A 27,935-nucleotide genomic window follows, 5' to 3' on the forward strand; every position below is an offset into this window, starting at 1 on the left:
ATTATTACAAAATATTATCTTATTATAAAATAAATTTCGATTGTCAAAAGAAAATTGTACTATAATATTTTGTAACAAATATATTTTATGCCGTGTTTATTTTGTAAAAAACAACTTTTAAAAGATTATTTAAAAAACTTACAAAATAACAAAATTTTTTTTTTATGTAAAATCATCCAAACACCGAAAATATCAAAATTTTACCACTAGCTTGGATTTATCATAGTTAGGGGCTTTTGGTGAAAATGAAGGTGATAGATACATGATATATAGAAAGTAAGCATAATGTACAATTCACCCGCACGGTATACAAACAAACTAGTGTTTGTCCATAAAACATTAATCTCCAAACCAAATTAACCCCCTTTTTTATCGCATCTATAGTCTTTGTATTTTTAATCCTACACTATCTTTCCCTCTGAAAATCAACATTTCTCTCCCTTTTTCCGATCGGACGATAGTTCAGAAAACGATTCGTCTTCCTCCTTTGGAATCGGGAGCTCTCACCTTACACTCGGCGACCCGAACCACCCTCAAACCCGGGAGGGACCGGAGTGAAAACGGTCTCTTTGTTTAAAAAAAAAAATGGACAGCGGATTATTGTGTTTCATTATTGGGCGATTTAAATAGGCATGCACGATTCATTGTTAACCCCTGCTCCTGTCCATTTATACCCTAAATATTTCTTCTCCTCATTACTCAAAAAGCTCTCATTTATTTTCTTTTAATGGTCAGCCTCTTTTTGGAACAATAATCGGCTTTTATTTTTGGCGGTCGATTTTTTTTTCCTACTCATTTTTTGTCCTCGACGCTTTGAGTTTAGGGTTTTGGGTTGCGAGCTTTTTCTTTAAAATTTTAATGTTAGGGTTTGTTAACCGGAGTTTCTAGTGTTGGATTTTTCCCGTGTTTAGACTGATGGATGTTTTGTTTTCTTTGTTCAATTCACGTTTTTCTTCGGCCTTCTTGGTCAGACTTCTCGATTGTTTGGATTGATTTAGAATTTCGATCGTTCTGTCCAGAAATTCACCTGGCAAGTGTCTGAGCAATACTTTTGGCTGATTGATTTCTCAGCTTCTCAGCAAAGCTTGTGAAGCTGCGTTGCATTTCCTCAAATCTCTTTGTATATTTGTCAAAGAGGAGAGTTATTTGCATAGGATTTCCATATGAAATGATGGCATTTTTTCGGAACTATTCAAATGACACAGACGCACACGATGTGTTGGAAGAGAAAAGCCAGGGACAAAGCATTGGTAGGATTCGAAGTTCAGTAGGAAATGATGATGTGGGTGGGAGTGGGACTTATTCCGAAAGAGAATTTGATATTAATGCACGCTATCAAAGTGACGGGGAGCCAGATGGTTCTGTTAGGCTCCATAATGAGGTGGCTGCTGCTACCGGTGCTGGTGTTTCAAATTCAAATTTTCAGCCACCGGGAAGAAGAGTAGCTCCTGGAAAATGGGGTTCGACTTTTTGGAAGGACTGTCAGCCTATGGACCACCAGGGTGGATCGGACTCTGGGCAGGATTCGAAATCTGACCACAGGAATTTGGAAGCTTCGGAATATAATTCATCAGATGACAGGGATGATAGGTTGGATTTGGAAGATGATGAGGCGCAGAAAGGCAAGGCTCAGAGGGGCCATTCTGATGTTCCTGCAGATGAGATGTTATCTGATGAATACTATGAACAGGATGGCGAAGAGCAAAGTGATACCATGCATTATACAGGCTTTAGCAATTCTGTTGGGTTAAATACTAGGCCAAAGTCTAAGCCTGCTTCTCTTAGTAGCACTATGTCCGGGAGTTCAAGAGCTTTAAATAACTTCAACTATGATGATGAGGAAAACAATCATGATGTTGATTATGAAGAGGAGGAGGAAGAAGATGGTACATTATATCTTACCGTATTATTTTCATGTTCTGCCTTATTTCTTATTACAATGTTTCACATTGGGTCACCGCGAAGGTCGAATAAACCAGTGCACTGAACTTGATAAATGATATATTCTCCCATGATTTTAACTATACAACAGTTCTTAGTTAGTCTTGTCTTGAGATGTCAAGTTTTTCCTGTCTTATTTGCAGAAGATGACCCTGATGATGCAGATTTTGAGCCTGACTATGATGCTGCAAGTGGTCGTGCTGGGAATCAGGTCATTGATTTGGTTTGCTACTCGCCTTCTGTTTTGATTTTAAATTTATGGTTTTTATTTTTGACACTTCCACACTGTAACTTTTGTGTAATTTTTGAAGGCAAATCTTATCCTATCCATTTTTGGCTCAAGTAAAAAGATAATCACGAAGAAAGGAGGATATGTATAAGAAGCTGCATTTAATCTTAGGAATTGAAGCATGTTGGTCTATGTTACATGGACTAGGGATAGGGTGTTGGATATGGGTATCCCTAATGGATGTCGGACTTGGTTGAATGTGCAATTTGCATAGATAATTATTATCGGTTTATGAAAGCTATATCTAGTCACCTGAAAAAGCTGTTTATGCTCATAAGAGAGAACTTCCCTCTCTCTCTCTCTCTCTCTCTCTCTCTCTCTCTCGCGTGGTTGTTGTAAGAATTGTTCTTGTAGATTTCAAATGATCCTGCTTTTGGTTTTGGGCTACAAAAATGTAGTGGAATGAGTGTTGGTATATGTGGTTATGTTCTGGGCAACTGCTAAGCCAATTGATGAGTTTTAGGATATAGGGAAAAAAGATTCACTTACATTTCTAGTAAGGTTGAATTTAGGGGACTGCAACTGAAGCTGGTAGTTTCAGGAGATTGCATTTTATCTTTTTGATGAGGACAGGAACAGTGGTTATGTATATGAATTATTTAAATTATGGTCTTACTGCATGGCTTCAAAGGAAATTATGGTTTTGATATTGTTCTTCTTGTTAATGTCTACTTAGGTTCTCATTTATCTACTCTGATGTTTGAAGGACTAGTTTTTTTTTTTTTTTCTCTCTCTCTCCAGAGTTGAGCATGAACCTTTTATACATTGGTAGATTGTTTAGAATTGCCTTTTCCTTCATAATTTTTTGTTCTAATCCCTTGCCTTGCTTCTGCATTCCATTCATTATTTCACTTCTGACTGTTAAAATTAGGTTCAAACTTCCTGGTACTCTAGTTTCTAGGGGGAATAATGGAGGGGATTTTTTGGAGGATATCTGTTCTTTTATTAAAAATATGTTCTATGGCGATCATTAAGGTTGGTCCATGATGGTTGTGTTGCTTATGCCTTACATCAGCCTGATACTTCTTCCTGCTAATTTAGTTCGTTAAACAGGACAAAGACTGGGATGGTGAAGATTCTGAGGAAGAAGACAATAGTGATGGTGATGTAGATATTTCAGATGAAGAGGATTCTTATTATAGAAAAAAACCTAAAGGAGTGCAACATGTTAAAGTTGGACTTAATGTCAAACCCACTAAAGAACGTAAATATACCAATCGACAAAGAAGAGGGAAATCATCATTTGATGAGAATGAATGCTCAGCTGAGGATTCTGACAGTGAAAGCGTCCATGATTTCAAGAGCATTGCTAGAAGAGGTGGAAATCACCGTATAAGTAGTGCTCGTTCTAATACGTTCACAAGCATGGGAAGAAACAGTGAGGTCCGTACTTCTAGTAGGTCTGTACGGAAAGTATCATACGTTGAGAGTGAAGGAAGTGAAGAAATTGAGGAAGTCAAGAAGAAGAAGACTCTAAAGGTAAATTCTTCTCATGTTGTTATGGTTATTATTACATACTTTACTATTTTAGCAGGTATGTAACATCTTTCATATTTGATGTAATTGATTGCTTATAAATTGGAACTTCTGATGTAGGTTATCCAAGTTGGTATTTATGGACTTTGCAGATAAAATGTAATAATGACTCTGTAATCAGCATTCTGTTGCATATATATTCTGCATCCATGTTGTATGAACCTCGCAATTTTTCCTTGATTAAAAGTTGCTTGACAAGGATCATGGCAACTATTTTTAGTAGTTCCAATTTATAAGCAATTATTTTTAGTAGATTAGTTGAATATATATTCTACTTTATTTTTTTAGTAGATTAGTTGGATCTTCTGTTGCATATATATTCTACTTTATTTTTTTAGTAGATTAGTTGGATCTTTCATATTGATGCAACTATTTGATTGTAAATGAACTTGTGAGATCTAAATTATTCAAGTTGTTTTTTGTATGTATTTGACAGATAAACTGGAATATTGACTGCATAGTCAGGCAATCCTTTGTCTCTATTCTTTTTGGTCTGAATCGATATTGTTTGCTATTGATTAATGCTTGCATGGTTAGGATCATAACATTCTCTATAGCCTTTGTATCCTAGGCGATTCATATTTTCAGTAGATGAGATTGGAACAAGTAGTATGATACACCTACTCTCCCCAAGTATTTTTTTTGGCTTTTCCCTTTTAGCTCAGTTCAACTTACTATTACCAGAGATTCCTTGTTTAAAATGTGTTGACTTTCTAATTCTGTTATTGAGGTTGATCTGGTCCCACTCTTGTTTGTGTTTATGTGTGTTTGCCCTTTCTTTTGGTTTTACGTGTTAAATCTTGAACTTGCATAATGGGGTGGGAAGCGCATGGACTTCGGATACCTGAATGGGAGATAATGAAGCAACCTTGTGAAGCTCTGTTAATTTTTTGCCATGTAGTGAATGTGGTTGGTTTACATAAATGTGCATCCTTTTGGTGAATTTAAGTCCACAATCTTGAAACATCTAACTTATGATGGTCTTTTAGTAATATTATTATTATTTGAAAATCTAATATTGCTTGTTTAGGATGAAGCTGAAGAGGAAGATGGTGACTCAATTGAAAAGGTGTTATGGCATCAACCAAAGGGCATGGCTGATGATGCTATTAGAAACAATAGATCTACAGAGCCTGTTCTGCTAAGCCACTTGTTTGATTCTGAACCAGATTGGATTGAGATGGAATTCCTGATTAAATGGAAGGGGCAGTCACATCTTCATTGTCAATGGAAACCGTTTTTTGAGCTACAAAATGTGAGTTATTATTATGTGTATAGTAATGCATGTGTCCTTAAGAAGTATTATTTGTGGAGGCTTGTTTCTAGTGCCATGGGTTTCTCTCTCTCTTCCTCTGATTACTTGTGCTTTTTGTTTCCATGCATGATTATCCAGCTTAGTGGTTTTAAGAAGGTTCTAAATTACACAAAAAAGGTGATGGACGATGCGAAATACAGGAAGGCGCTGTCACGTGAGGAGGTACATTGCATCTTAACTTGTGAATTTCTCATTCCAAGTTGGGTATCATTTGAATCACTTCGGAAAATTTACTTATTTTGGGTTCTGAATATATTATATACCTAAATTATTTTGAACAAATTCATAACCGATGTATGTTTGCTCTGTGCCAACTACATGGCTCAATTTTATGGTAAATGGAAAGAAAATAAGCATGCTGAAAGGTATAATGCTTTTGTTGCATATCTTTAGCTCTCTAGAATACAGGCTATAAGCAGTATGTGATATTATCAGTACTCTTTTCTTTTTTACTAGACTAATTTGTTTTCACAATCATGGTGGTCACATACTAAGGTATATCATAGAGCTTTGACATTAAGGTAATTTATGCTTTTATTGTTTTTTTTTTTGGGGGGGGCACTTAAATATGTGGAACAAGTTATTCCTGCCGTGGGAAGGAGTGAAAAAGAATTGTACACTTGCGTTAAACAGATTGTAAGATAAGCCTTCTTTTGGAAGTTGCTTATTTTTTTGCTTCTGACTTTTTATTCTCTATTACCCATTAGATTGAGGTAAACGATGTAAGTAAGGAAATGGACTTGGATCTAATCAAGCAAAATAGTCAGGTTAGCTTTATTAATTCCTTGTTTCTTTAATGTTTTGGTTGATTTTCTTGCTTGTACTCCTTAAGTTAATCGTAATTGATTTACATGTTCAGGTGGAGAGAGTAATTGTTGATCGAATCAGTAAGGATGCCTCTGGGAATGTCATGTCAGAGTATTTGGTCAAGTGGCAGGGATTGTCTTATGCAGAAGCAACATGGTAACAATCTAGACTTATAGTTTAATAACATATGAAATTTGTGTCTGTATCATGTAGACTTTGTACTCTTTATCTATTCTTTCTGCATGTCCTGCTTAACACAGCTCCGGTATTTATGATTGTGGTTACATATTTGTTTTATCAGGGAAAAGGATATAGATATTACATTTGCTCAAGATGCTATTGATGAGTATAAGGTAACATGTCCTGCAAATTGTGCTTGCGCGTGCTTTTACTATAATTTTCTGTAACAGCTACCGTGGCAGTGTTTGTAATGTTGTGCAATTTTTGGACACTACCGCCTAGGCATTATTCAGAGTGATATGGTTGTGACCTATACTTGCCTTTCAGTTATTGCAGTGGAATTGCTGGCATGGCCTCATGTTTCCATGTTAGACGTATTGCAGTTAAGCATTATGTTTGATCTTTACATAGGTCAAAGCAAATGAATACAGGCTGGTGGTACATTGGTCCCTTTCGTCATTACAAGTTAAAGAGGTCCATGATAGCTAACTTCGGTATTAGAAAATAGGTGGTACATTAACTAAATTACAATTTTAACTCTTATTTCTTATTTAAGGGTGCAGTTGTTTCATGGAAAACAGCTTGGTCAATCAAAAATGACTTGCAAGTCAACGGAGAATAGTCTCTTTTAATTGTAAAATGACTTACCCTCTTAAAAAGCGCAAGTCATTTTCTGGAAAAGACCTCCTTTATGGGTAATTTTATTTTTATATAAAAATTAACTTAAATCAAGTTTAATATTATTATATTAATAATAATTTTTAAATTTTAATTTTAAAATATTTAAATAATATTTTCATATATTGTTGAAAAGTATTTAATATTAATATATTGATAATAAATATCTATTACAATTATAAATATATTAATAATAAATGTTATAAAGGTTAAAATATGCCATAAGTCCATGTACTCTTAACAAATTTGGAACTTAGTCCTTGTACTTCTATTTTTAAGAATTTAGTCCCTGTACTTTTTAGATTTGGAAACCAAGTCTAATTGTTAGCATTGTTAATTTTTTTGTCAATTTTGTTGATGTCACATTTTAAATAAAAACTATCCACTTCAGTAGTCATGTAACTAAAAATGACGTTGTAATGAACTTGAATTTAACAAAATATTTTTATAGTGTTAATAATTAAACCTGAATTTTGATATCTAAAAGTAGGATTAAATTTCCAAAAATAAAAGTACATGGACTAAATTTTAAGTTTACGAAGAGTATAAGGACTTATGAAATATTTTAACTTAGTATAAAATATGAATATTTGAATTATATAAATATACATATTTGTTTAAGTAATGCTTAGCTTGATTTGTCTCTTACAACTCTAATGTGTCAATATGTACTCTCATATATGTAATTTAAATTAAGTTTTAATTAAGCATTATTTATTATTAAGTTTATATATGACATTGATTATCACAAAATATTATCTTATTATAGAATAAATTTCGATTGTCAAAAGGAAATTGTGCTATAATATTTTGCAACAAATATATTTATGCCATCTTTGTTTCACAAAGAACAACTTTTAGAAAATGATTTTAGGAAAACTTGCCAAACTACGGAAAATATTTTATAGAGAATCATTCAAACACCAGAAAATATCATCTTTTCCAAAAATTCAATATATTTTTCAGAAATCATTTTTCGGAAGTTGTTTTCAATGAAACAAACACAACCTAAATATCTTAAGATAATGCCAATGACTTTTCGCTTTTTGATGATTACAGTCTTCACCATTTTGAAATCTTTATTTTCAGTATATTAGAGCTTGTTAGGTTTTCTAGGAGAATAATTGGCGCTGAATTAGAAGGAAAATGAGGAATTAAGCATTTGTAGTGTATCTTATGATATTACAAGCTGGAGGTTCTGGTAAAATGATTTTTGGCAACATGTATAAGCCATGTATAGGCCATGATGTTTGAAACTGAAATTGTACATGACAAGTTGAAATTTATAATGTATATTCTAATCCATTATCTGTTGTTAAATTTGGTCAGCACTCGCCAGGGCTTCCTGTTACTTTTTTTTTTGTTTTAATTATTCTTTGAATGTGTAAAATATTCTCTATGTTCATACAAATTCAACTACTTGTCATTCTGTAAACAGGCTCGTGATGCTGCAATGGCTGTGCTGGGAAAAATTGTAGATCACCAGCGTAAGAAAGGCAAAGGTATGTACTGCTAATTTGTGTTTATTAAAGGTTGTCCTACAGCCACTGCCCCTCTATGTTCCCTCTAGAACTCAGTCTTAGTTTCTTCCCCTTTTTTTTATTATACTTTTACAGTTCATCATGTAAATGGCTCATTTAATTTGGGTGCATTTTTCATCTTTAGCAAGTTTGCGGAAACTTGATGAACAACCAGAGTGGTTAAGGGGAGGAAAGCTTCGTGATTATCAGCTTGAGGGTTTGAATTTTCTTGTCAACAGGTATATACGTGTTTCTACTGATTTAGGTTAGGCATTTTTTTTTTTTGATTTAGGTTAGGCATTTTTTTTTTTACGGGAAATGATTATCTGAATTCTGAATCCCTGAGCATCTGATATATAATTAATGAATGTTCTTCATGTTCACATAACAGTTGGAGAAATGATACTAATGTCATCTTAGCTGATGAAATGGGTCTTGGTAAAACTGTCCAGTCAGTATCTATGCTTGGTTTCTTACAGGTAAACCTGGTCTTCTAAGAACAGCTGGGTTATTATTCTGAATTGTATGGCTTTCCGTTGATATTTTTATTTTTTAGAATGCTCAACAAATCCCTGGACCATTTCTTGTGGTTGTTCCATTATCAACCTTATCAAACTGGTCTAAAGAATTCAAGAAGTGGCTTCCAGATATGAATGTTATTGTATACGTTGGTACTCGTGCAAGCCGAGAGGTGAGTCCTGTTTTTCTTGTATGTTTGCTCGTTTTATTCAATATATCTGACAATTGGAGTGGGTTTAATATGTTTTTATATGTCACTGTTCTGTCTCCACCCAAATATACCCTTTTTGTTGATTTTTATCTGCCTATGAAGTTATAATTTTCTATTAGAACGTCTGGTACTGGTTGCTTTGTATCTTAACTAAGGTGGGTGGTAGTTAAAATATTTTGAACCCTTCCTCACTCCAATTTTATTCTTTTTACATTTTTATTTTCTTTTGCTGGCAGGTTTGTCAGCAATATGAATTTTACAATGACAAGAAAATTGGCAGACCTATAAAATTTAATACCCTGCTAACTACGTTCGAGGTAGTTCTGAAGGATAAGGCAGTGCTGTCTAAGATAAAGTGGAACTATTTGATGGTTGATGAAGCTCATAGGTTGAAGAATAGTGAGGCACAGTTATACACAACACTTTCAGTATGCGATATTTGATCCCTTCCTGCCGTAAATAATTATATTGGTTATGTTAATATGATTAATATTGAATGGTGCCTTTCTGTTTTCTCAGGAATTTAGTACTAAGAACAAGTTGCTAATTACTGGAACTCCATTACAGAACAGCGTTGAGGAGCTATGGTATTATTTTCTTTTGCTTTGTACTACTATGAGATTTTGCCAATTTTAGATGTAGATTTTGATACTTGTTTTTTATATGCATATAAAAGAAGAGAATCTATCAAAGCTGAAATTTCTTCTGATATCAACTTTATATGTTGCATTTAGACAATGGGAGTTTCTGTGCCTGCTTTTAATTGTTGTTTTATAACCATAGCCTCTTGAGGATAAAATTATTTTGCCTAACTTTAATCTTGTTAATATTTGTACTTTATAACTTTTTAAACTCATCTTTCCTCACTATTTCTGGTTGACCGCATGATTATCTTTGTTCTTTTTGTCTCTCTTGTGAAATGTTACTGGATAGCTGAATAATAGTTGTTTTTATTTATTTAAATTTTTAGTAATAAAATGATACCAACCTTTTTTATTGGCAAACCAATAATTCTATTCATTTCAAACTTGGAATCTAGCATGGGGAACAGACTTGCAAATCCTTTTCAAATGGCTGATGAATAGTCTTGTATGCTTCTTCAGATAGTATTTTCCATTATTTTCATCCCTGAATCTTCTTTTGATAGGGCTCTGCTTCATTTCCTTGATCCTCACAAGTTTGAAAGTAAGGATGATTTTGTTCAAAATTACAAGAACCTTAGCACATTTAATGAAAATGAGGTATGCCATTAGAAGTTATTGCATCCTTTTGTCATTTTTCCTAGGTTATGTTATATTTTACTTGATCTAAAACCAAAATCTGTATTTAATTTGCATGTAGCTTGCTAATCTTCACATGGAATTGAGGCCTCACATTCTTCGAAGAGTTATCAAGGATGTGGAGAAATCTTTGCCTCCAAAAATTGAGCGTATCCTTAGGGTTGAGATGTCCCCGCTTCAGAAACAGTAAGAACTGTAAACTGCTTGCGAAGTTATGCATCTTTCTATTGCATCAACACATGAAACTATTCATATTTATGCAGGTACTATAGGTGGATTTTGGAACGCAACTTCCATGACTTAAACAAGGGTGTTCGTGGCAATCAGGTTGGTATCATGTATCATTTCGCTGCTTGAAAACTTTACTTGTGCAGCTTTTTGTTGTTTTTGTCTTCTTTCTTCCGATGTTTGGTTGTCATTTGATTTTACTACCAATAAAAGCATGCAGTATATAGCGAAGGTGAGTATTTTTGTAATTGTTTATAAATTTTTTCTTCTCTTTCTGTTATTCTCAAGCAGTGCTACCAATCGTAGAAAATTGATGTAGGACTTTTCTCTTAAATTGCAGGTCTCACTTTTAAATATAGTGGTTGAATTGAAGAAATGCTGCAATCATCCCTTTCTGTTTGAAAGTGCTGATCATGGTTATGGCGGGGACATTAGCATGAATGATATTAGTAAATTGGAAAGAATTATATTAAGCAGTGGGAAGCTAGTCATACTTGACAAGTTGCTTACCAGGTTGCATGAAACAAAGCATAGAGTTCTAGTCTTTTCCCAGGTTTGTATTGGACTTGGCAATTTGTGTATCCATGTTGTGTTCATGTCCATGTTATTTTCTAGTGTCATAAACATGTTTAAGGTATTATATATATTTTGATATGTTAAGAATCCGTGTTATTAGATTTTAACATTTTCCTGTACTTAGTGTTGTTTGTGTTGCATCCAATATTGTCAGGTCTTACTTTTTCATACTTGTTGGCCACTTGTTTAGTAGTCTTTTACTCTTTTATGCTATTTTTGGGAACTTAGAGGGAAAGGAAAATCAAGGTGGGGTTGAAGAGGGAGAATGAGAGGGTATGGTTTGCCTTGTTTGGCTTCCTGAATATACTGGAAGGGCAGAGAAAGAAGGTTAATGTGGCACAACTTGTTTGGTTGAGTATTGGAAAGGAAAGGAGATGATAATTTGGTATATTTTGTATTTGCATCCTTTATGAGTTATAAGAAGAAACCAAAGCTGACATTAAATTGTTGTTCTAAAGCAAAAGCTTTTAATGAGGTAAATAGGTAATAACTCCCCTCCAGATACTCTCTATTGCAGAAAATGGTGGCTTGGCTTTACGAGTATCTCCTAATATCTTCTTTATTAATCTCAATTATTTGAAACTGAACCACTCTTCCTTCATCCCTTCACTTTCCTGGGTACTGTAATTTGTGTATGTGCTAGTATACATATGTGCATCCATACACTTGCACAATGTGTGTGTGTGTTAAGAATTGGTGTTATTGTATTTGTTAATATAGGTAGATGAGTCATTAGGTTTCTGGAAATTATCTAGTCTGAGTTCTTGAGGGAAACAGAGAAAGCTGAATAGAGGAAGTATTGTATCTGTATGTTTTATTATAGTTTACTTTATTATCATTTTTTTTCTCTCTTCTAATTCTATATTTCTAATCCCATGATGGATGGGTGTTTAAAGTTGTCCTCTGGATATTATAAGACTGTGCTAGCTGGCCTTTATGTTTTTAGTCTGACGGTAAGTCTGATTAAGTTTTGCAATCTTGTGTTGTACTTGTCATGTTCTGCAAAATGGTAAAAATTGCCAGATGGTTAGAATGCTGGATATACTAGCCGAGTACTTGTTGCTCAGAGGATTCCAATTTCAGAGGCTTGATGGTAGTACAAAGGCAGAGTTACGACAGCAAGCTATGGATCATTTCAATGCACCTGGAAGTGATGATTTCTGCTTCCTTCTTTCTACTCGGGCTGGTGGCCTTGGTATAAATCTTGCAACTGCGGACACTGTTATAATATTTGATTCTGACTGGAATCCCCAAAATGACTTGCAGGTCTCAAACTTGATATTCTGTTTTCCCAAGCATAATTTTCTATCTTATGGTGAAAATTTAGTAGCCTTGTTTATGCTTACCGTTTTATTTTGCTTCAGGCAATGAGTAGAGCTCATAGAATTGGGCAACGTGAAGTTGTCAACATTTACAGATTTGTGACTAGCAAAAGTGTTGAGGAAGACATCCTGGAGCGAGCTAAAAAGAAGATGGTCATTCACCTTAACCTGATTGAATTTGTTCATAGAATTGGAAATTTCCACATATAAGTATTCATCATGTGTTAGTGAAGAGAGCCTAACTTAATTTTCTTGTTAGGCATTTAAAGTGAGTAATTTAATGTGTTTTCTTGCTTGGTGCTTTCTACAGGTGCTTGACCATTTGGTGATCCAAAAATTAAATGCCGAGGGTAGATTGGAGAGAAAAGAAACAAAGAAAGGGAGTCATTTTGACAAGGTAAGGACTTGTCTTGAAGTAATTATTCAAGTATGAAGGCTTATATGTTTTATATCTGGATTTTGATTGTTGGAATTCACCAACATGATTGGCCTCTTCTTTCCTTAATATATGCTCTTGCTATTCAAGTTTTTAATACTTTTTGATCTTTAACGCAATTCAAATCTCTTTTACCATTTCAGAATGAGCTATCAGCAATTTTGAGATTTGGGGCTGAAGAGTTGTTCAAGGAGGACAGAAATGATGAAGAAAGCAAAAAAAGGCTGTTAGGTATGGATATAGATGAAATTCTTGAAAGGGCAGAGAAGGTTGAGGAGAAAGTGGGTGAGGAGGAAGGGAATGAATTGTTGAGTGCTTTTAAGGCAAGCAACTTATGCTTTTTTACAGTGGACTTTTTTTGTAATAGGTGTATAGGTTCTTTCTTGTGTAACTGGTTTCTATTTCTTCCATCAAGCTCAGGTTGCTAATTTCTGTAATGCTGAAGATGATGGTACTTTCTGGAGTCGTTGGATAAAACCAGATGCTATTGCACAAGCCGAGGTATTATCCTGATATTCTTTTATCAATCTTATTCTATGAAAAGTTTCTTGAATGCCTACTTGTACATTTTTAACTTTTATGTTTGTTTCTGACATTTAGTTGGATCCATTTATTATTTTTTTGCATTAGGATGCTCTGGCTCCTCGTGCTGCAAGGAATACCAAGAGTTATGCTGAGACAAGTCAACCTGAGAGAAGTAACAAAAGAAAGAAGAAGGGCTCTGATTCTCTGGAGCTTCAGGAGAGAGTACAAAAGCACCGTAAAGCAGAATACTCCTCTCCCTTGGCACCAATGATTGAGGGAGCAACTGCTCAAGTGAGAGGCTGGTCTTATGGGAACCTGCCTAAAAGAGATGCTCTGCGCTTTTCTCGAGCAGTAGGTTTCTTGGTCTTCTGGAATTTGTCTGGCATATAAAACATATTTCTCTATTCATCGTATTTCCTATGCAATCTTGCAACATATTACTGATATTGCTGCTATCCACTATCTGGAGACACGTTTTCCTTTTTTGGTTCAACTCTTTTACCAAATATCTACATCCAACGTGGATATGTTCAATTTTTCCTAGACTTTCATATATTTGGAGAGTCCTCAGTAGATCATATCTCCATACCCATGTCTGGATATCCATCATACACGAGTATTTCTAGCAAGATGGAGAGTTGGAGTAACATAAGTACACATTCTTACTCCATCAGCCCGTTCCTCCTGATTAGAAATGTCATGTTCTATCCTTCTGCATGTCTTCTCTAATTTGTTGCATTTGCCTCTTCAATTATTGTAGGTTCTGCTGACTGATTTTATGCGTTTTTGTTTTTGAAATTTCCTTTTGCTCCAAAAATCAGGTTATGAAATTTGGGAATGAGAACCAAATCACTTTGATAGCAGAGGAAGTTGGTGGTGCTGTTGCAGCAGCTCCAATTGATGCACAGATTGAGCTTTTCCAAGCTTTGGTTGAAGGATGTAGAGAAGCAGTTGAAGTAGGAAATGCAGAACCTAAGGTTTGTTCTATCAGTTACAAATGGTATTTTGTTTTTTAATTCTTCATTGGCGTGCATCATCCAGTTAAATTGTAGGGCCTTCTGTTATTCTGTTCTTTTGTGTGGTAATTACATTCAGGGACCATTATTGGACTTCTTTGGCGTCCCTGTTAAGGCGAATGATCTGTTCAATCGTGTCCAAGAACTTCAGTTGTTAGCAAAGCGAATAAGTCGGTATGAAGATCCTATAAGACAGTTCCGTGTGTTGATGTACCTTAAACCCTCTAATTGGTCCAAGGGGTGCGGATGGAATCAGAGTATGTATATCCCATTTATGCTTTTCTCTGTTCTGTGAATTTAATTAAATGAAAATTGCTGTGGACTTATCATACCTTCTGTTATTGCCAGCAGTTGATGATGCAAGATTGCTTCTGGGAATACACTACCATGGATTTGGAAATTGGGAAAGGATAAGATTAGATGAAAGGCTTGGCCTCACGAAGAAGATTGCTCCTGCTGAACTTCAACACCATGAAACCTTTCTGCCACGAGCCCCAAATTTGAAGGAACGTGCTAATGCACTTTTGGAAATGGTACTCTTCCAATTTCAATATAAGGGAGTGTAATTCTTACTGCTTTGGCTAGAGTAGTTCTTACTGTATTGAAAAATGAATTCATTTATTTTCTTAATATATGTACTTTACACACGCTCACACACACATTTATATGTATATGTATTTTCTGTTGTGTTTGCTACAGATTCCTTCTTTTGAAAATTTCTTGCTATATTTACTTGTATGCAAATATTTTGTTTTTGGTAGAGAATAACCAAGCTGCTTTTTTCTTTGACCTCATAAGTCATAATTGGTTATCTGTGTTACTTGAATTCAGTGTTGGATACAAGTATGTGTTTGATATGAGTATGGTCTGTTTTTTAAAAGCTTTTCCATGTATTTTAAGGATCATTGGAGGGGCTTATATCCCCTTATCCATGTCCGGTGATGCATCAGAAATGGGTACTTCAAGAAAAACAAAGATTTGGAACAAAATGGGTTTTTATTACCAGTGAACCAAATTAGTGGAAGCTTACAAATTTTCTATTGTGTGGTTGATATTTCTCTGATTGTTTAATGCACATACATCAGTGTTTCTTGCATGCTGTTATCCTAAGCTTTAAGCTTCTTTTTGTGCTAATTGTCCAATTTAAATTGCCTGGTACTTTCTCCACAGGAAGTTGCTGCAATTGGTGGTGGTAAGACTGCTAGTACCAAAGCTGGTCGAAAGGCTTCAAAGAAAGAAAAGCAGAATACTCTTAAGGTATCAATATCTCGTGGAAGAGATACGAAGGGGAAACCGGGTTCTCCTAAAGTCAGTTTTAAAATGAGTAGGGACAGGCATAAGAGGCCTCAGAAAGTTGAACTAGTTAAAGAAGAGGGCGAAATGTCTGACAATGAGGGGGTATATGAGCACTTTAAAGAAGTGAAGTGGATGGAGTGGTGTGAAGATGTTATGATTGATGAAATAAAAACCCTTCGCCGTCTCCAAAGATTGCAGACTACCAGTGCTGATCTTCCCAAGGATAAGGTTTGCCAATCTTGTTTTAGATTTCTTTGGTATTTGTTATTGGTTTTGTGAACTGAAGTTGCATTGAAAAGTTCTACTTCCTTCCAGGTGCTTTCAAAAATTCGGAATTATCTGCAGCTTCTTGGAAGGAAGATAGATGAAATTGTCTTGGAACATGAAGATGAGCTCTATAGACAAGATAGTATGTGGTTCTTCTTGCTGTTTAATTGTGTTTTCTGTTTATTAGTTTTATCACGTTTTTGCATATGCATTGGATCTCTCATATGCGCATTCACGATTTTAAACATTTAAAGATTCTAGATGTCTGATAAGTCCATTTATTTTGATTTCAATTCACGTTGCAGGGATGACTATGCGCTTATGGAACTATGTCTCTACATTCTCGAATCTTTCTGGTGAGAGGCTGCATCAGATTTATTCCAAACTTAAGCAGGAGCGGGAAGAAGAGGGAGGGGATGGACCCTCCCGTATCAATGGTGCTATACCTGGTCATGTTGATAGAGACGGTGACCCTAACTACCCCCCTTTCTCACATTCTGTTGAGAAGCAAAGAGGGTACAAGAATGCAGTGGCATATCAAACATCACAACCAATACACAAAGGCATTGATGCTGCAAAGTTTGAAGCTTGGAAACGACGGCGGAGAGCAAAAGGGGATATCCATCCCCAACTCCAGCCCTCGGCTCAAAGACCTACGAACAATGGTATCCAATTGGTAGATCCAAACTCCTTGGGGATTCTTGGGGCAGGACCATCAGATAAATGTCTTGTTAATAATGAGAGACCGTATCGGATGCATTAAACTGGATTTGCACAATGGCAATGCTTTCCATGGGGCATCAACTACAGTAAGCTTTTTGTGCTGTGCTGGATGATACTTGAGCCTTTGAATATTGGGTGGGATTCTTTTTTGGGCATGGAAATAAAAGTTGGTATTTAAAGTTGAGTGTTTATGGGTGGATTTAAGGAGGTGTATCCACCAGGCGGGAGTTGAATCCATGTAAAAAGTCAGCTGAGCTAAAAAAGGTTTTACTAACATGTGCAGGGCATGCCGGAGCGGCCTTTCCACAATTTATTCTTTTTACAGTTTCTTTTTGGTAGTGAATCCAGTAATTTTTTTACTTGTATAGCGCAAAAGTGGCAGGAGAAAAAAAATTGAAATGAATATGCAAGGAAAAAAGTGTACATTATCATTTTTGAATATTTTTATTTGGCGACATTCAAATTTTGTTGGCAATAATAATGGGTATGAATTTGCTTGCTTTTTTGTTTTACGTTGAGAGGCAGGGGTGGCGTTTTTTTTGCTTTATAATAGTGGTTTCAGGAAATTTGTACTTGCTTTACAATAGAGCATGTTATGGTATGAATTTGCTTGCTTTATCCCTTATTCCCTCTAATGCACTCGTTTGAGAATCGAAACAGAAACTTGTGATTGCCAACACAACCCAAAGCACTGTGAGAAGCTCTCTCCACACAAAATGTCTTATTGCAGATTTTGATTGGTACAAAAGAAGTGGTAAGAAGTTGGGATTTTAATTCTGGAGTCCCATATGAGATTTAACCATACCACCAACATTAGAGACCGATTCAAGTTCCTTGAGTTCTCGTCCTATATCAAACATTAGAAACCAATACAGTGAATAAAGCAATCATATTTATATTAGTGCTTCACTCTTACAACATGTCTTTCTTTGATGGTGATGAATCTTGTGGACTACGCTCGTGCTGTTTTAAATAACTCCTCCCACTTTTCTGGATCGGTTCCCGGACCTTCCCCCTGCCACGTAAATTCAATATCTTCATTTTGGCAAACCAACTTATCAACCAAAAATATGCTCAATAACTTCTAGTGAGATTCTAAAATGATGTCAGTACCCTCAAACAAGGAATTCACATAACTCTACTCATTTCTCATCTTTCGATAATCACAATTAGATTACAGATTCAAATCGCACCATGTTTCGGTTTTAGAAAAAAACCTAAAATGTAAATGATTGCATGTATGGAATCCTACACCTGCTATAACAAATTGCAGTACTTACCTCAACTGAGTTGATTTCGTAAATTTTGCCTTCAGTAAATTCTATGTCCATTGCTTGTATGCAAGCTTCAGCAACCACAAGTCTGCTTACTTCTCCCACCAGATTATCTCCTGTGTCATTTTCCCCCCCCAAAAGTGAATCATATAGACAGCTTAATCATATGTATATGAATCTGTCTCCAAAGCTTTGGCATGACTTAAAATGTCTTTATGACTAGAAGAGCCGGTAGCAATTTCACTTGTCAAATTTATGTTGTTGGCAGTTACTATCAAATCTATCATCTTTTCAATGGTGCATAAAAACAGCAGTTGAGATTAAATTTACTTAATCATTGCTAATGGTGCATAAAAAAACAAAATGAAAAAATATATCATCTTTTCAAGCAATCACCAACTTGGTAGGAGGAACATCTAAAATAGACACACACAATGGGAATGTGTGACACTGTGAATGCAAGTTCATTGCCTTGAAACCATAGAGTAAAGCCAAGCTACTATATACCTGCAGTTGAGATTAATTTATCATAAATGGAAAGCCAAAACTCAAACTCTAGATTGCTAATTCATAGAGGATTTCATAACATGCTAAAAGGACTACTCAACCTTGAAGCTAGAAAAAGTACATTAGGGCCTGAAATAATAATTTCTCTGAAAATCAAAAGGTTAAAGAGTAATAATATTTGTTTTAACAAAAACTGGATCTAAGGAAATAATGCTGAGAAACCAATCTAATTTTTGGTCCAAACTGTAATAGATATTTACAGTTTTTCCCCTTTTTGCTACAAAGGAGGCTGCACGCTATAGAATATGAGAAGGGGTTGCCAATGCTGGGATTTGGACTTCGACTTTTTGTATACCACCTCTTTAAGGGTGGCTGCAAGGCATTTTTACAATCTAACCTAGTGGAAACTCAATTTCAACATACCTTAATCAATCAGAACTTTTTATTGTCTATAATTGCTGTTGAAATACGTTTGACAACTTAATACATAACAGTTTTACTATTTGCGCCACTGGAAAACCTGATTCAACATACCTTGACCAATGACAACTGCACGGCGTTGTCCAGCAGTGGCTTTAAGCAAAGTGTTAAGATCATATGATGTGTAAGGTCCATCTGTCAATCTACCAGCTCTGTACACAAAAGGGTATTGTTTGGAGAAACATTGAAGTACGTCAGCCAAAAGCATACAGACGCACCATTTCATGCTAACAACAGAAAACATTATGATTACGCACGTACCTGATAATGGTAAATGGAAGGCCAGACTCACAAAGAAAATCTTCCCCTTTCTTTTTATATTTTAGAACCCCAAAAAGGTTCATAATGCTGCAAAAATTAATGTAAACATAAAGTTGATTAGAAGTAGCTGCAAACCAACATCCCTCAGATATTTTGTAGCAAAAACCAGTATTAATAGCTGCACAGCAAGAATCATATCATAATTGTGATTATTATATATTACTCCTGCATTCCTTTTTCTTTTTCTCTCCCTTTTTCTTGCATGGGGATGGCGAGGGGAGGGGAAGGCATGAAGCTCTTTCACAAAAATCATTCATACAGTAGAAATAATAATGGAATTGAAGTTTAAAGCCAAAAGAAAACAGACCATTAGTGAACAAAAAACATGTAATGGCATTCACTGTTTGATCATTTGATTGCTAATCAAGACTCAATAGCAGTATGATACCGATTGCTAACTATGTGCGTCAGGTTTTGATGAATGGGCAGAAAATTAGTTATATCTATGAACTGTACTTTCTGGCTCACTGAGCATAACATGCTCCGAGTCCGTGTTCAAATTGGTTGCAACAAAAGTTCAGAATTTACAAGACAAGAGTGCAAATTATCTACGAAAGAAAGCATACTCAATGATGTGGTAGAACTTGGTATTGATCCCTAGTTGATGAGGCTGCAAGTTCAATTTTCCAATATAGAGGCCTTAAATAACATGATTGAACTAAGAGATGATATTTCACAATTTTTTCAGCATGGAATCCGACATGATATCTCTCTGTTTCACTGAATTAGAAGTCCATTTCTTATAATACAGATGGAAAGAAGAAATGTCCAGGCAGTCAGTAGAAGTCATAACACTAGCAGAGAGACAGAGGCAAGTCATCACAAACTCCATAATTGACTATCCAAAAAATTTTCCAAATACTTATTCTTCTTACCTCCATGGTAGTTCATTGAACTTGGTTACACCAACTGATGAAACAAGAACTACTCTCTTCAATGATGAAGGCAATGCAGATACAAGATTCCTTACACCCTCCCAATCTTCAAAAATAATACAAAATAGTCAAAATCTGTGTCTCTGTGCACGTGTACATTTATGCATCAGTTCATGTGGAGAGACAGAGACATGATTAGAAGCTTGGAGGAAAACTTTTTACGTTATTGATAGAGCAATATCTGATAATTTCAATGACTTTAAGATTAAAAAAACAGTTTAAAATTTATTTGCACAAAATCATCGCATAATATATTTATTTTTCTAGTAATTTGCAAAATAAAGAAATCATCATGCACAATTTTTTTACATAAAGTAACTTAAAAGGTTAGTGCCAAATGAAAAGTACATTTCTTCTTGTACACCATAACTAATACATGCCTCCTTAATAAAAAGAGAGTTGGATTCTAAACTTTTACATTTAATAAATTCAAATATATTAATAATTAAGTAAATTGGCAAAAGTATTAACCTATGAGGCCAGACTAAAAAATTTGATGAAAAAACTTAGGAAAAGTTAGGACATAAGTTTGGAAAGGCTAGGAGTGGTCATGGGCTCCCTAGACCCCGTTAGCTCCATCCTTATCCATGTGCACGTAAACGCACATGACATTATAGATGCACTAAAGTCATAGATATCAATATTGAAAAGACCAAAGCTTGTTCATCAACAATTCCAAGTAAAGAGAATGAACAAGTTAATGCTAAGTAGTATGTATTTATCATTACAAAGCATGCAATATTCCATGGAAAATGCCAAAGTAGATGTTGATAACAGTATGCATTAATTTTCTTTTGTATATTCAAGCAGTTTCTGACCTACTCTTTCAGGCGTATTATCTCCATCCCATCTCTTGGAAGGAAATGCAGTTGTTCCAGTGCAACAAATCACATGTGTAACCCCCTGTACAAAAAATGTGAAAGATTAATACAAAGATCACATGTGAAAGATTAATTCTGAACTGTTAGAGGTACTAATGCAACCCAAGAACGGTCATTTATCTAGAAAATAAAAGGAAAAGTTTAAGGTCAGATAAATAAGAAGCACAAACCTCAAATATAGATGGATATAGATCTGCTGGGTTTCGAGTGTCCCCTTTAACAACCTATCAAATTTTCAAAAATATTTTTTTAGAATAAATTTAATATCCTGAATAAAGAGAGAAGAATTTTAAAAGAGAGAATGCTGTTTACTACATAAAATCAAGGATATTTTAAGAAACATAATCAATGGGCATGGTTGATTCATGCATCAGATGAAATTCCACCTGTAGCTTCTCTTCATCTTGGTTACCAAACAGAGAAATTGCTTTCTCAGGATCTCTTAATAGTAGGCGTGATTTGATGTTCCGATTTAGCAAAGATGCCACTACCAACTGTCCTGAAAAGAAGAGCAAATTGTTGATATTATGAAAAACATGTAAAGTTTGACACCGACCACAAGTAAAATTTAACCATTCAGTCACTTTGCTCGTGAGTGCACTAAGCCGAAGAAGAATTAATCCGTACATGGTTACGTATGTTTGTTTTCATGTTTACCTTTTTCTCTTTGGTTCCGCTTAGATACAAGACCAATAAAATACTTCAAGTCACTGTTAAGTAGAATTTGTAAATGACCTAGATGAGACTATATGTTTTACTCAAAGAGGGAGACCTTCTGCATCTCCAAATTTCTTCAACAGAATGATTAACTCAAGACTCTTAGGTTATCTGATACTATAGCATCTAAGACAAGATTCACATGTAAGAATGTATTGTATGTGCTTTGGCATTGTTGAGGAAGTTATTGGATCCCTGCTTCATCAGTAACGAGCAGTGTAGATCTCGCATCTGCACCGTACCCTTTGTGAGTTTGAACTATGTCACAAAATGGAACTTGCTGTTGCTACTTTAACATTTACCTAAAGCTCACAATTAACTCAACTTCTAAAAGCGTGATTACTTACAGCATAATTAAACAGGGATAAGTTAAAAACAACTGATACCACATTGATATCATTGTATGAGAAGTATGTTGAACTAATTTTTATATAAAAGGGAAAAAAGAAGAAGAAGCTATATGACATTATTATAGATTATGGATCGTGGGATAACCAATACATCTATAATGTAACTGAAACAAGAGTTTTAAACCTGTTATCAGTCAATGTGCACCGGTGAAATGATTTAAATTTATGCATGTTTACCAGAAAAAGAAAAGCTATTTGGGATATGCTTAATTGATTATGGAATGTGGAACAATATCAATTTGTGTTATACATTGGCGTATAGAAGGGATTAAAGTTCTTTTGTTGAATACGGTGCAATGATACCAATTAGAAACATGGTAACATGAAATATGGAAAACTTTGTTGATATTATGAATAACAAGTATACGGAAATATGGTAACATGAAATACGGTACAAGGAATGATATCATGAAATATGGAAATATGATAACATATCTGATTATGTATGGAAATACACGCATCTCCTCATGTCATTCCTTGTATGGTAACATAAAATATGGTAATAAAGAAAAGCATAATGTCAAATTTAGCCCTAAATGTTTACACCTTTTGTCATTTTGGCCCTTATTCTTTTTTGAGCTAAATTTTACCCTCAACCTTTTAAAAAGAGCCTTTTAGTACTCAAACATGCAGTCAAGACAAGTTTCAGTCTTAGTACTCAAATTAAATGGCCTTTAAGATTTTGATTAAATTTTTAATTTTAGAACATTTATATAGTAATATATTTCAAACAAAACGTATGATATGTTTGAAACAGTAATTAGCCTACTTAACCAGAGCTATGCAAAAGTAATTTTCAGAACATCTGAAACTCATGTATGCCAATCAAAACTAAATCAAGCTTGAGCTTCTATCATGTTTTGCAGTTGAATTGAGCTCAAACTTTCTGCTATATCGACTAACTCGACTTATCTCTTATATATGACAGAAATCAGGAAAAAAGAATCGCCCAAAAATATATCAATAACTGTATTATGTTATCTTATATAGAAGAAGTACGTTAGAATTGGTATTAAGTGTAAAAAAAAGTAAATACTACAAAGAAATTCACTAATTGGTAAAACAGGGAAAAAAATAACTAATAAAGTGCAGAAAGCAAAACTAGAGTACTTAAGGTGAGTGACAGATAGTCGACACCAATATTGACAATTTTGTTTTCAAATTAGTCTGTATATATTTGGAAGATTATAGCCTAAATTCTTGTCTAAATATGTGACAAATGAAAAGCAGGAGCAACCACCCAAGTACTTGTTAGTTCAACTTAAGGGGAATTAAAAAAAAAATACTACGGATACTTTCTAAACATTAAACTAGGCAAAATGCACAGTTCAATCAATACATTTACAAGTAACAGCTCCAAATAAGCAAATACAGTAGAATTATACAAATGCAAAAAATAAAGGGAAAAAGAAAAGGAGGTGCTCACCGACGCCACCGGTGGCGCCTACGACAAGAACAAGCTTAGAGGAAGAAGGAGGAATTGTTTGGGAAAGAAGGGTAGTTTCTGAATTTGAAGACTGAATTGCTTCATCTTGCACAGCATTCACTTTCATCGATAATTGTCCTCTAAAGCCTGAGTTGTTCTTGGAGAATCCATACCCATTACAACAATTTAGCTGTGGAACTGCCGGTTTTGATTTTCTTGGTTTTGGGGATTTCTCTACAGGGAATCGGAATGTCAAGGAGAGCTTGGTAGCCATGAAAATATTTTTTTAATTAAAAAAAAAAGAAGAAAAAGAAAAGAAAAGCAGAGGAGCCGTTTGTTTGTGGTGGTTATATTTCCCGCTGGTTTAATAAAATGTCCGCCATATTATACTTGGAAAATTCTACAACAGCTTAGAATGGTTTGTATTTTAGTTACTCAATTATTAATTTTTTCGATTTAGTCATTAAATTTTTCGAAATTAATTTTAGTTACTGTAGTAGTTGTCATTAGATGAGTGACGGGAAGCTGATGTGAGTTTTTTTATTGGTCTAATAATAAATTTAGCCTTCTAATATTTACACATTTTATCAATTTGACTCTAAATATAAAAACAATCAACAATTTAGCTCCCAATGCTTATAAAATTTGTCATTTTAGTTTAAATTCTAAATAATCTAATAAAATTAACCCTCAACAACTACAAAATGATAAATTTTGATTTTAAAATTTATAAAATTCAATAACTTAATTACCTTACCATTACTCAATCAAACATTTCCTTTGCATTGAGTATGGTAAGTCAATAATACGTATTCCTAGATACATCAAAGGTGCTCTTGGGCAAAGTCTACCATGTGAAGATCATACAACTAGACAAATTATTGGATATTCAGATGTTGATTGTGTAGGATTTCTCTCAAATAAACGATCCACTTCAAGGTGCTGTGCTCTCTTTGGGGGTCATCTAATTTCATGGCAGAGTAGAAAGTAAGATGTTGCAGCAAGATCAAGTGCAAAAGCAGAATATCAAGTGCTGGTCTTAGTTACTTGTCAACTTATTTGGCTAAGACAATTGCTTCAAGGAATCTGATGAAGTTAATATGCGATAATCAAGCAACCTTAAATTCGATGTTTCATGAAAGAACAAAATACATAGAGATTGGTTGCCCTTTTATAGGGCCAATTGTCACTAATTTTTTCAATTCAAATTATATCAATTATCAGATATTTTAACTAAGGATATAAAAAACCTCAGATTGAATATATACATAAAACAAGTTATTAGCCTATTGACTTGTATGCTGTAACTTAAGGAAAGTGTTGTGATAGAAAAACTAGAGACAGATTGTGTAGTGATTTTAGGGATTGATAGACATGAAATTAGGGTGTAAAATGAGGTGTAGAATCTGTGTAGTCTTAGTCTTTCCTCTTTTGTACAAGTAACTACTCTTCATGCTTGAGGTATTGAATCAAGCTGAATTTTTATTTCTTACGTTGTTAAGCCCAAACAACAACTAGTTTCTCTTCTTTCTTCTCCTAAAACAACAACCATTCTCTCTCATTCTTTTCTTTAATTTTTTCTCCATTAACAGGTGCTTGTTTAGACTTACGTCAAGTCTTGCATGTCATTATGTTGGTTGTGGTCACGGAAGCCTAAACATTTTTTCTCTTCAAATGTGTAGCAAAAGAAAAGAAAGCAAAATAGAAATTGTAAGAACATATGAATTCAAATTGAAAATTTAAAGAAAAATGGTACAAATGCCTCGAATTTAAAATATGTTAGTTTTGCTTTGTAAGTGATTAGCCTTCAAATTGGAGAGAAAATGAGTTATGAGGGAAAGGTGAAGTGAAAATGAATTGAGTGCTTCTTTTGGGAAAGATGGGAAATGACTTGAAGTGTTCAATCAATCTTATGGGCAGTGATGAATTCTGGAATTAAGTTTTGGGAGGGGGTTAGTGTTATAATTGTAAAATAAATCTAAAATAAAACTTAATAAACAAGATCTATCATGTCAAATCATCAAGAACAAAATTAGATGAATTCCTTAAATCTACGGATCTTGGGGATTTGATCTTCTAAATATTTGCTCTCTCTTTCCCAAGGATTGGATATTAGAAAACATACATTGTATGTAAGTTGGGGACCATAACCCTATTATTTATAACATCGGCATATTAGTTCTAATTCCTAATTAGCCCATCATTAATTAGAATTTGATTAGAACTCAATTACTAGAATATCTACATATATTTGACCCATACTTTATTTAATAATTAAAGCCTAATAAAATTTTAACCAAATTAGATCACTTTTAATTTGGGTTAACCTATCATGATAGTAAATAATAACATTAATTACCCTTATTATATATGTGATGTCCATATTTTCCAACAACCTCCCACTTGGACCACATATATTTACTAATTACTCTATAATTACATGTCATTATATAACCTTATGAGCTCAAGATTTTACTATCATGTCCAAAAGGTATTCCGAACAATCTCGTCCATTAATTATGTTAACATAGAACCAAGACGACTTTCATTACATATATCGTAACTAAATCCATCCCTAATCACGTATATTAACACAACCAAATGACATATATCAAGTATGGATGTATAGCATGGAAATTACATGCAATATGATCTAACATGTCTATTTCCAACTGGTCCTTCTTAAACCTTAGTGAGATCAAACCTTACCAAAATTAGAGTGTGAATAAACCAAATAAATTTTATTTCTGCAGAAAATAAACTTAGTATCCATAAACTGAAATAATTAAAAATGTGTCTATAACATAAAAGCATTTAAAAGTAAAAACTCCCACTAAAATCAAATATTCTTAAATGACATTACACCCATATGAGCAATGTGCTCTTATAAAACCTTAAGTGTATTCCCTTAGTAAATGGATCCGCAATTATGGAGTTTGTCCTAATATGCTTTATAGGCACCTAACCACTCTGAACTTTTACTTTAACAACTAGGAACTTAAAGTCTATGTGTTTTAACTTTGATGTGCTCCTGTTGCTATTGTAATAAAAGACTGCAATTTATTTTCACAATATGCACCTTAGTGACAAAATCTTGTATTCATATTCCATCAAAATCAAAGTCTGTATACCTGATGATCTCTAACTGATTAGACCTCCGATATGTGAGCATGTAATATTCTATTCTCTAAAAATACCTTATAACCCTCTTGGATGCTATCCAATGGTCCAAACCAGAGTTGTTTAAAATATCTGCCTAACATCCCAACAGTGTACGTAATATTCCAATGTATACAAACCTGAACATACATTAGACTTCCCACTACTAAAATGTAAAAAATCTTATGCATTTTTGTAATCTCAAAATCTTAGGGCATTGATTGAGACTACTTATTATTGACAAGCAGTATGTCATTAACATGTAAAACCAAATATAGAACCTTACTCCCACTAAACTTATGGTATATAAAATTATCGAAAAAATTCATCTCTAAACCGAATGAGATAATCATTTGGTAAAATTTGTAATATTATTGATGAGAAGTACGCTTAAACCCATAGATGAAGTTCTTTAATTTGCAAATAATTAACTTTGCATCATCAGACACAAAGTTTTCTAGTTGCACCATATAAATGCATGATCAATGCTACCATTGAGAAACCATTAACTTAATATTTATCTAATGCAGCTTAAGGTCGAAATATTCCACTAAAGTCATTATAACCTTTCCACTAGTGGACCTTTTTAATGACATTCATTCTTGAGGTTGTTGAGTTTGTTCTTTTGGAACAATTATCTAATCTTGAAAAGGGAGTTGTTCAACATTGTCTTATTGAGGTTTTAGATTCACTTCTTAATCAATGATAGGTATGGGAACCTAAACATCATCAAAAGTGATAGTAGGAATTGAGTTAGAATTCAATTCCTCCTTAAAAGCAATGTCTCTAACCTTATTTCTCCCTCTAAACTCAACATCCTAAAAGAAGCAATTCTCGTCTCAAAAATATTCCTAATTGTGGGATCATAAAACTCATATCCCTTAGATCACTCAGAATTTCCTTGGCCCTTATACTTTATAGACATCAAAATAGTCAGAAATTATGTCATTTCAACCTTATCGTTTTTAGCAAAACATTTCTCAATTTCATCAAGGAAACCTTGGCCTGAGTAATCATTTCAGATTCTGTGCCCCTAAAGCCTTCTAAAATGTTGTGCTTCATGATCATTAGACTCATGCAATTTGAACGATCCCACCTCTCAAAATCTCTTTTAACATAAGGGGTGTTTTCGGCAATGAGAGGTGCGAGTTGTTTTTCCC

General features: G+C 34.2%; 2 protein-coding genes across 10 annotated transcripts; one reads left to right on the plus strand and one right to left on the minus strand.

Annotated features, from left to right (window-relative positions):
- The first annotated feature begins 349 nt into the window (after window positions 1-349).
- Window positions 350-17,177, plus strand: LOC105799363 (protein CHROMATIN REMODELING 5). Of its 8 annotated transcripts, none has more exons than XM_012629881.2 (30): window positions 350-1,886; window positions 2,085-2,164; window positions 3,272-3,709; window positions 4,797-5,021; window positions 5,160-5,243; window positions 5,789-5,848; window positions 5,941-6,044; window positions 6,190-6,241; window positions 8,185-8,248; window positions 8,412-8,505; window positions 8,658-8,745; window positions 8,823-8,957; window positions 9,233-9,424; window positions 9,516-9,583; window positions 10,144-10,237; window positions 10,338-10,462; window positions 10,540-10,603; window positions 10,845-11,057; window positions 12,104-12,346; window positions 12,445-12,555; window positions 12,713-12,799; window positions 12,982-13,161; window positions 13,259-13,339; window positions 13,469-13,714; window positions 14,185-14,340; window positions 14,459-14,636; window positions 14,728-14,912; window positions 15,550-15,903; window positions 15,991-16,084; window positions 16,248-17,177. In XM_012629881.2, exons 1-30 carry the CDS (start codon window positions 1,169-1,171, stop codon window positions 16,703-16,705), a joined length of 5,271 nt encoding a protein of 1,756 aa, XP_012485335.1. In that variant the 5' UTR covers window positions 350-1,168; the 3' UTR covers window positions 16,706-17,177. The 8 variants fall into 8 exon arrangements, with proteins under 8 accessions (XP_012485335.1, XP_052476968.1, XP_052476967.1 ...); XM_052621008.1 differs by having other exon boundaries at window positions 3,284-3,709; XM_052621007.1 differs by having other exon boundaries at window positions 2,085-2,152.
- Window positions 17,178-17,357: 180 nt separating this feature from the next.
- On the minus strand, window positions 17,358-23,973 carry LOC105799364 (uncharacterized protein At2g37660, chloroplastic). Of its 2 annotated transcripts, XM_012629890.2 has the most exons (9): window positions 23,617-23,972; window positions 21,450-21,562; window positions 21,234-21,287; window positions 21,001-21,085; window positions 20,123-20,228; window positions 19,188-19,274; window positions 18,981-19,078; window positions 17,946-18,055; window positions 17,358-17,680 (listed from the first exon to the last, which is right to left on the minus strand). In XM_012629890.2, the coding sequence occupies exons 1-9, from the start codon at window positions 23,888-23,890 to the stop codon at window positions 17,618-17,620; spliced, it is 990 nt and encodes a 329-aa protein (XP_012485344.1). In that variant the 5' UTR covers window positions 23,891-23,972; the 3' UTR covers window positions 17,358-17,617. The 2 variants fall into 2 exon arrangements, with proteins under 2 accessions (XP_012485344.1, XP_052476970.1); XM_052621010.1 differs by lacking the exons at window positions 17,358-17,680; window positions 17,946-18,055 and adding an exon at window positions 18,062-18,446 and having other exon boundaries at window positions 23,617-23,973.
- Window positions 23,974-27,935: the final 3,962 nt, after the last annotated feature.

The sequence above is a fragment of the Gossypium raimondii genome, chromosome 9, assembly GCF_025698545.1.
Source record: "Gossypium raimondii isolate GPD5lz chromosome 9, ASM2569854v1, whole genome shotgun sequence".
Classification (NCBI taxonomy): domain Eukaryota; kingdom Viridiplantae; phylum Streptophyta; class Magnoliopsida; order Malvales; family Malvaceae; genus Gossypium; species Gossypium raimondii.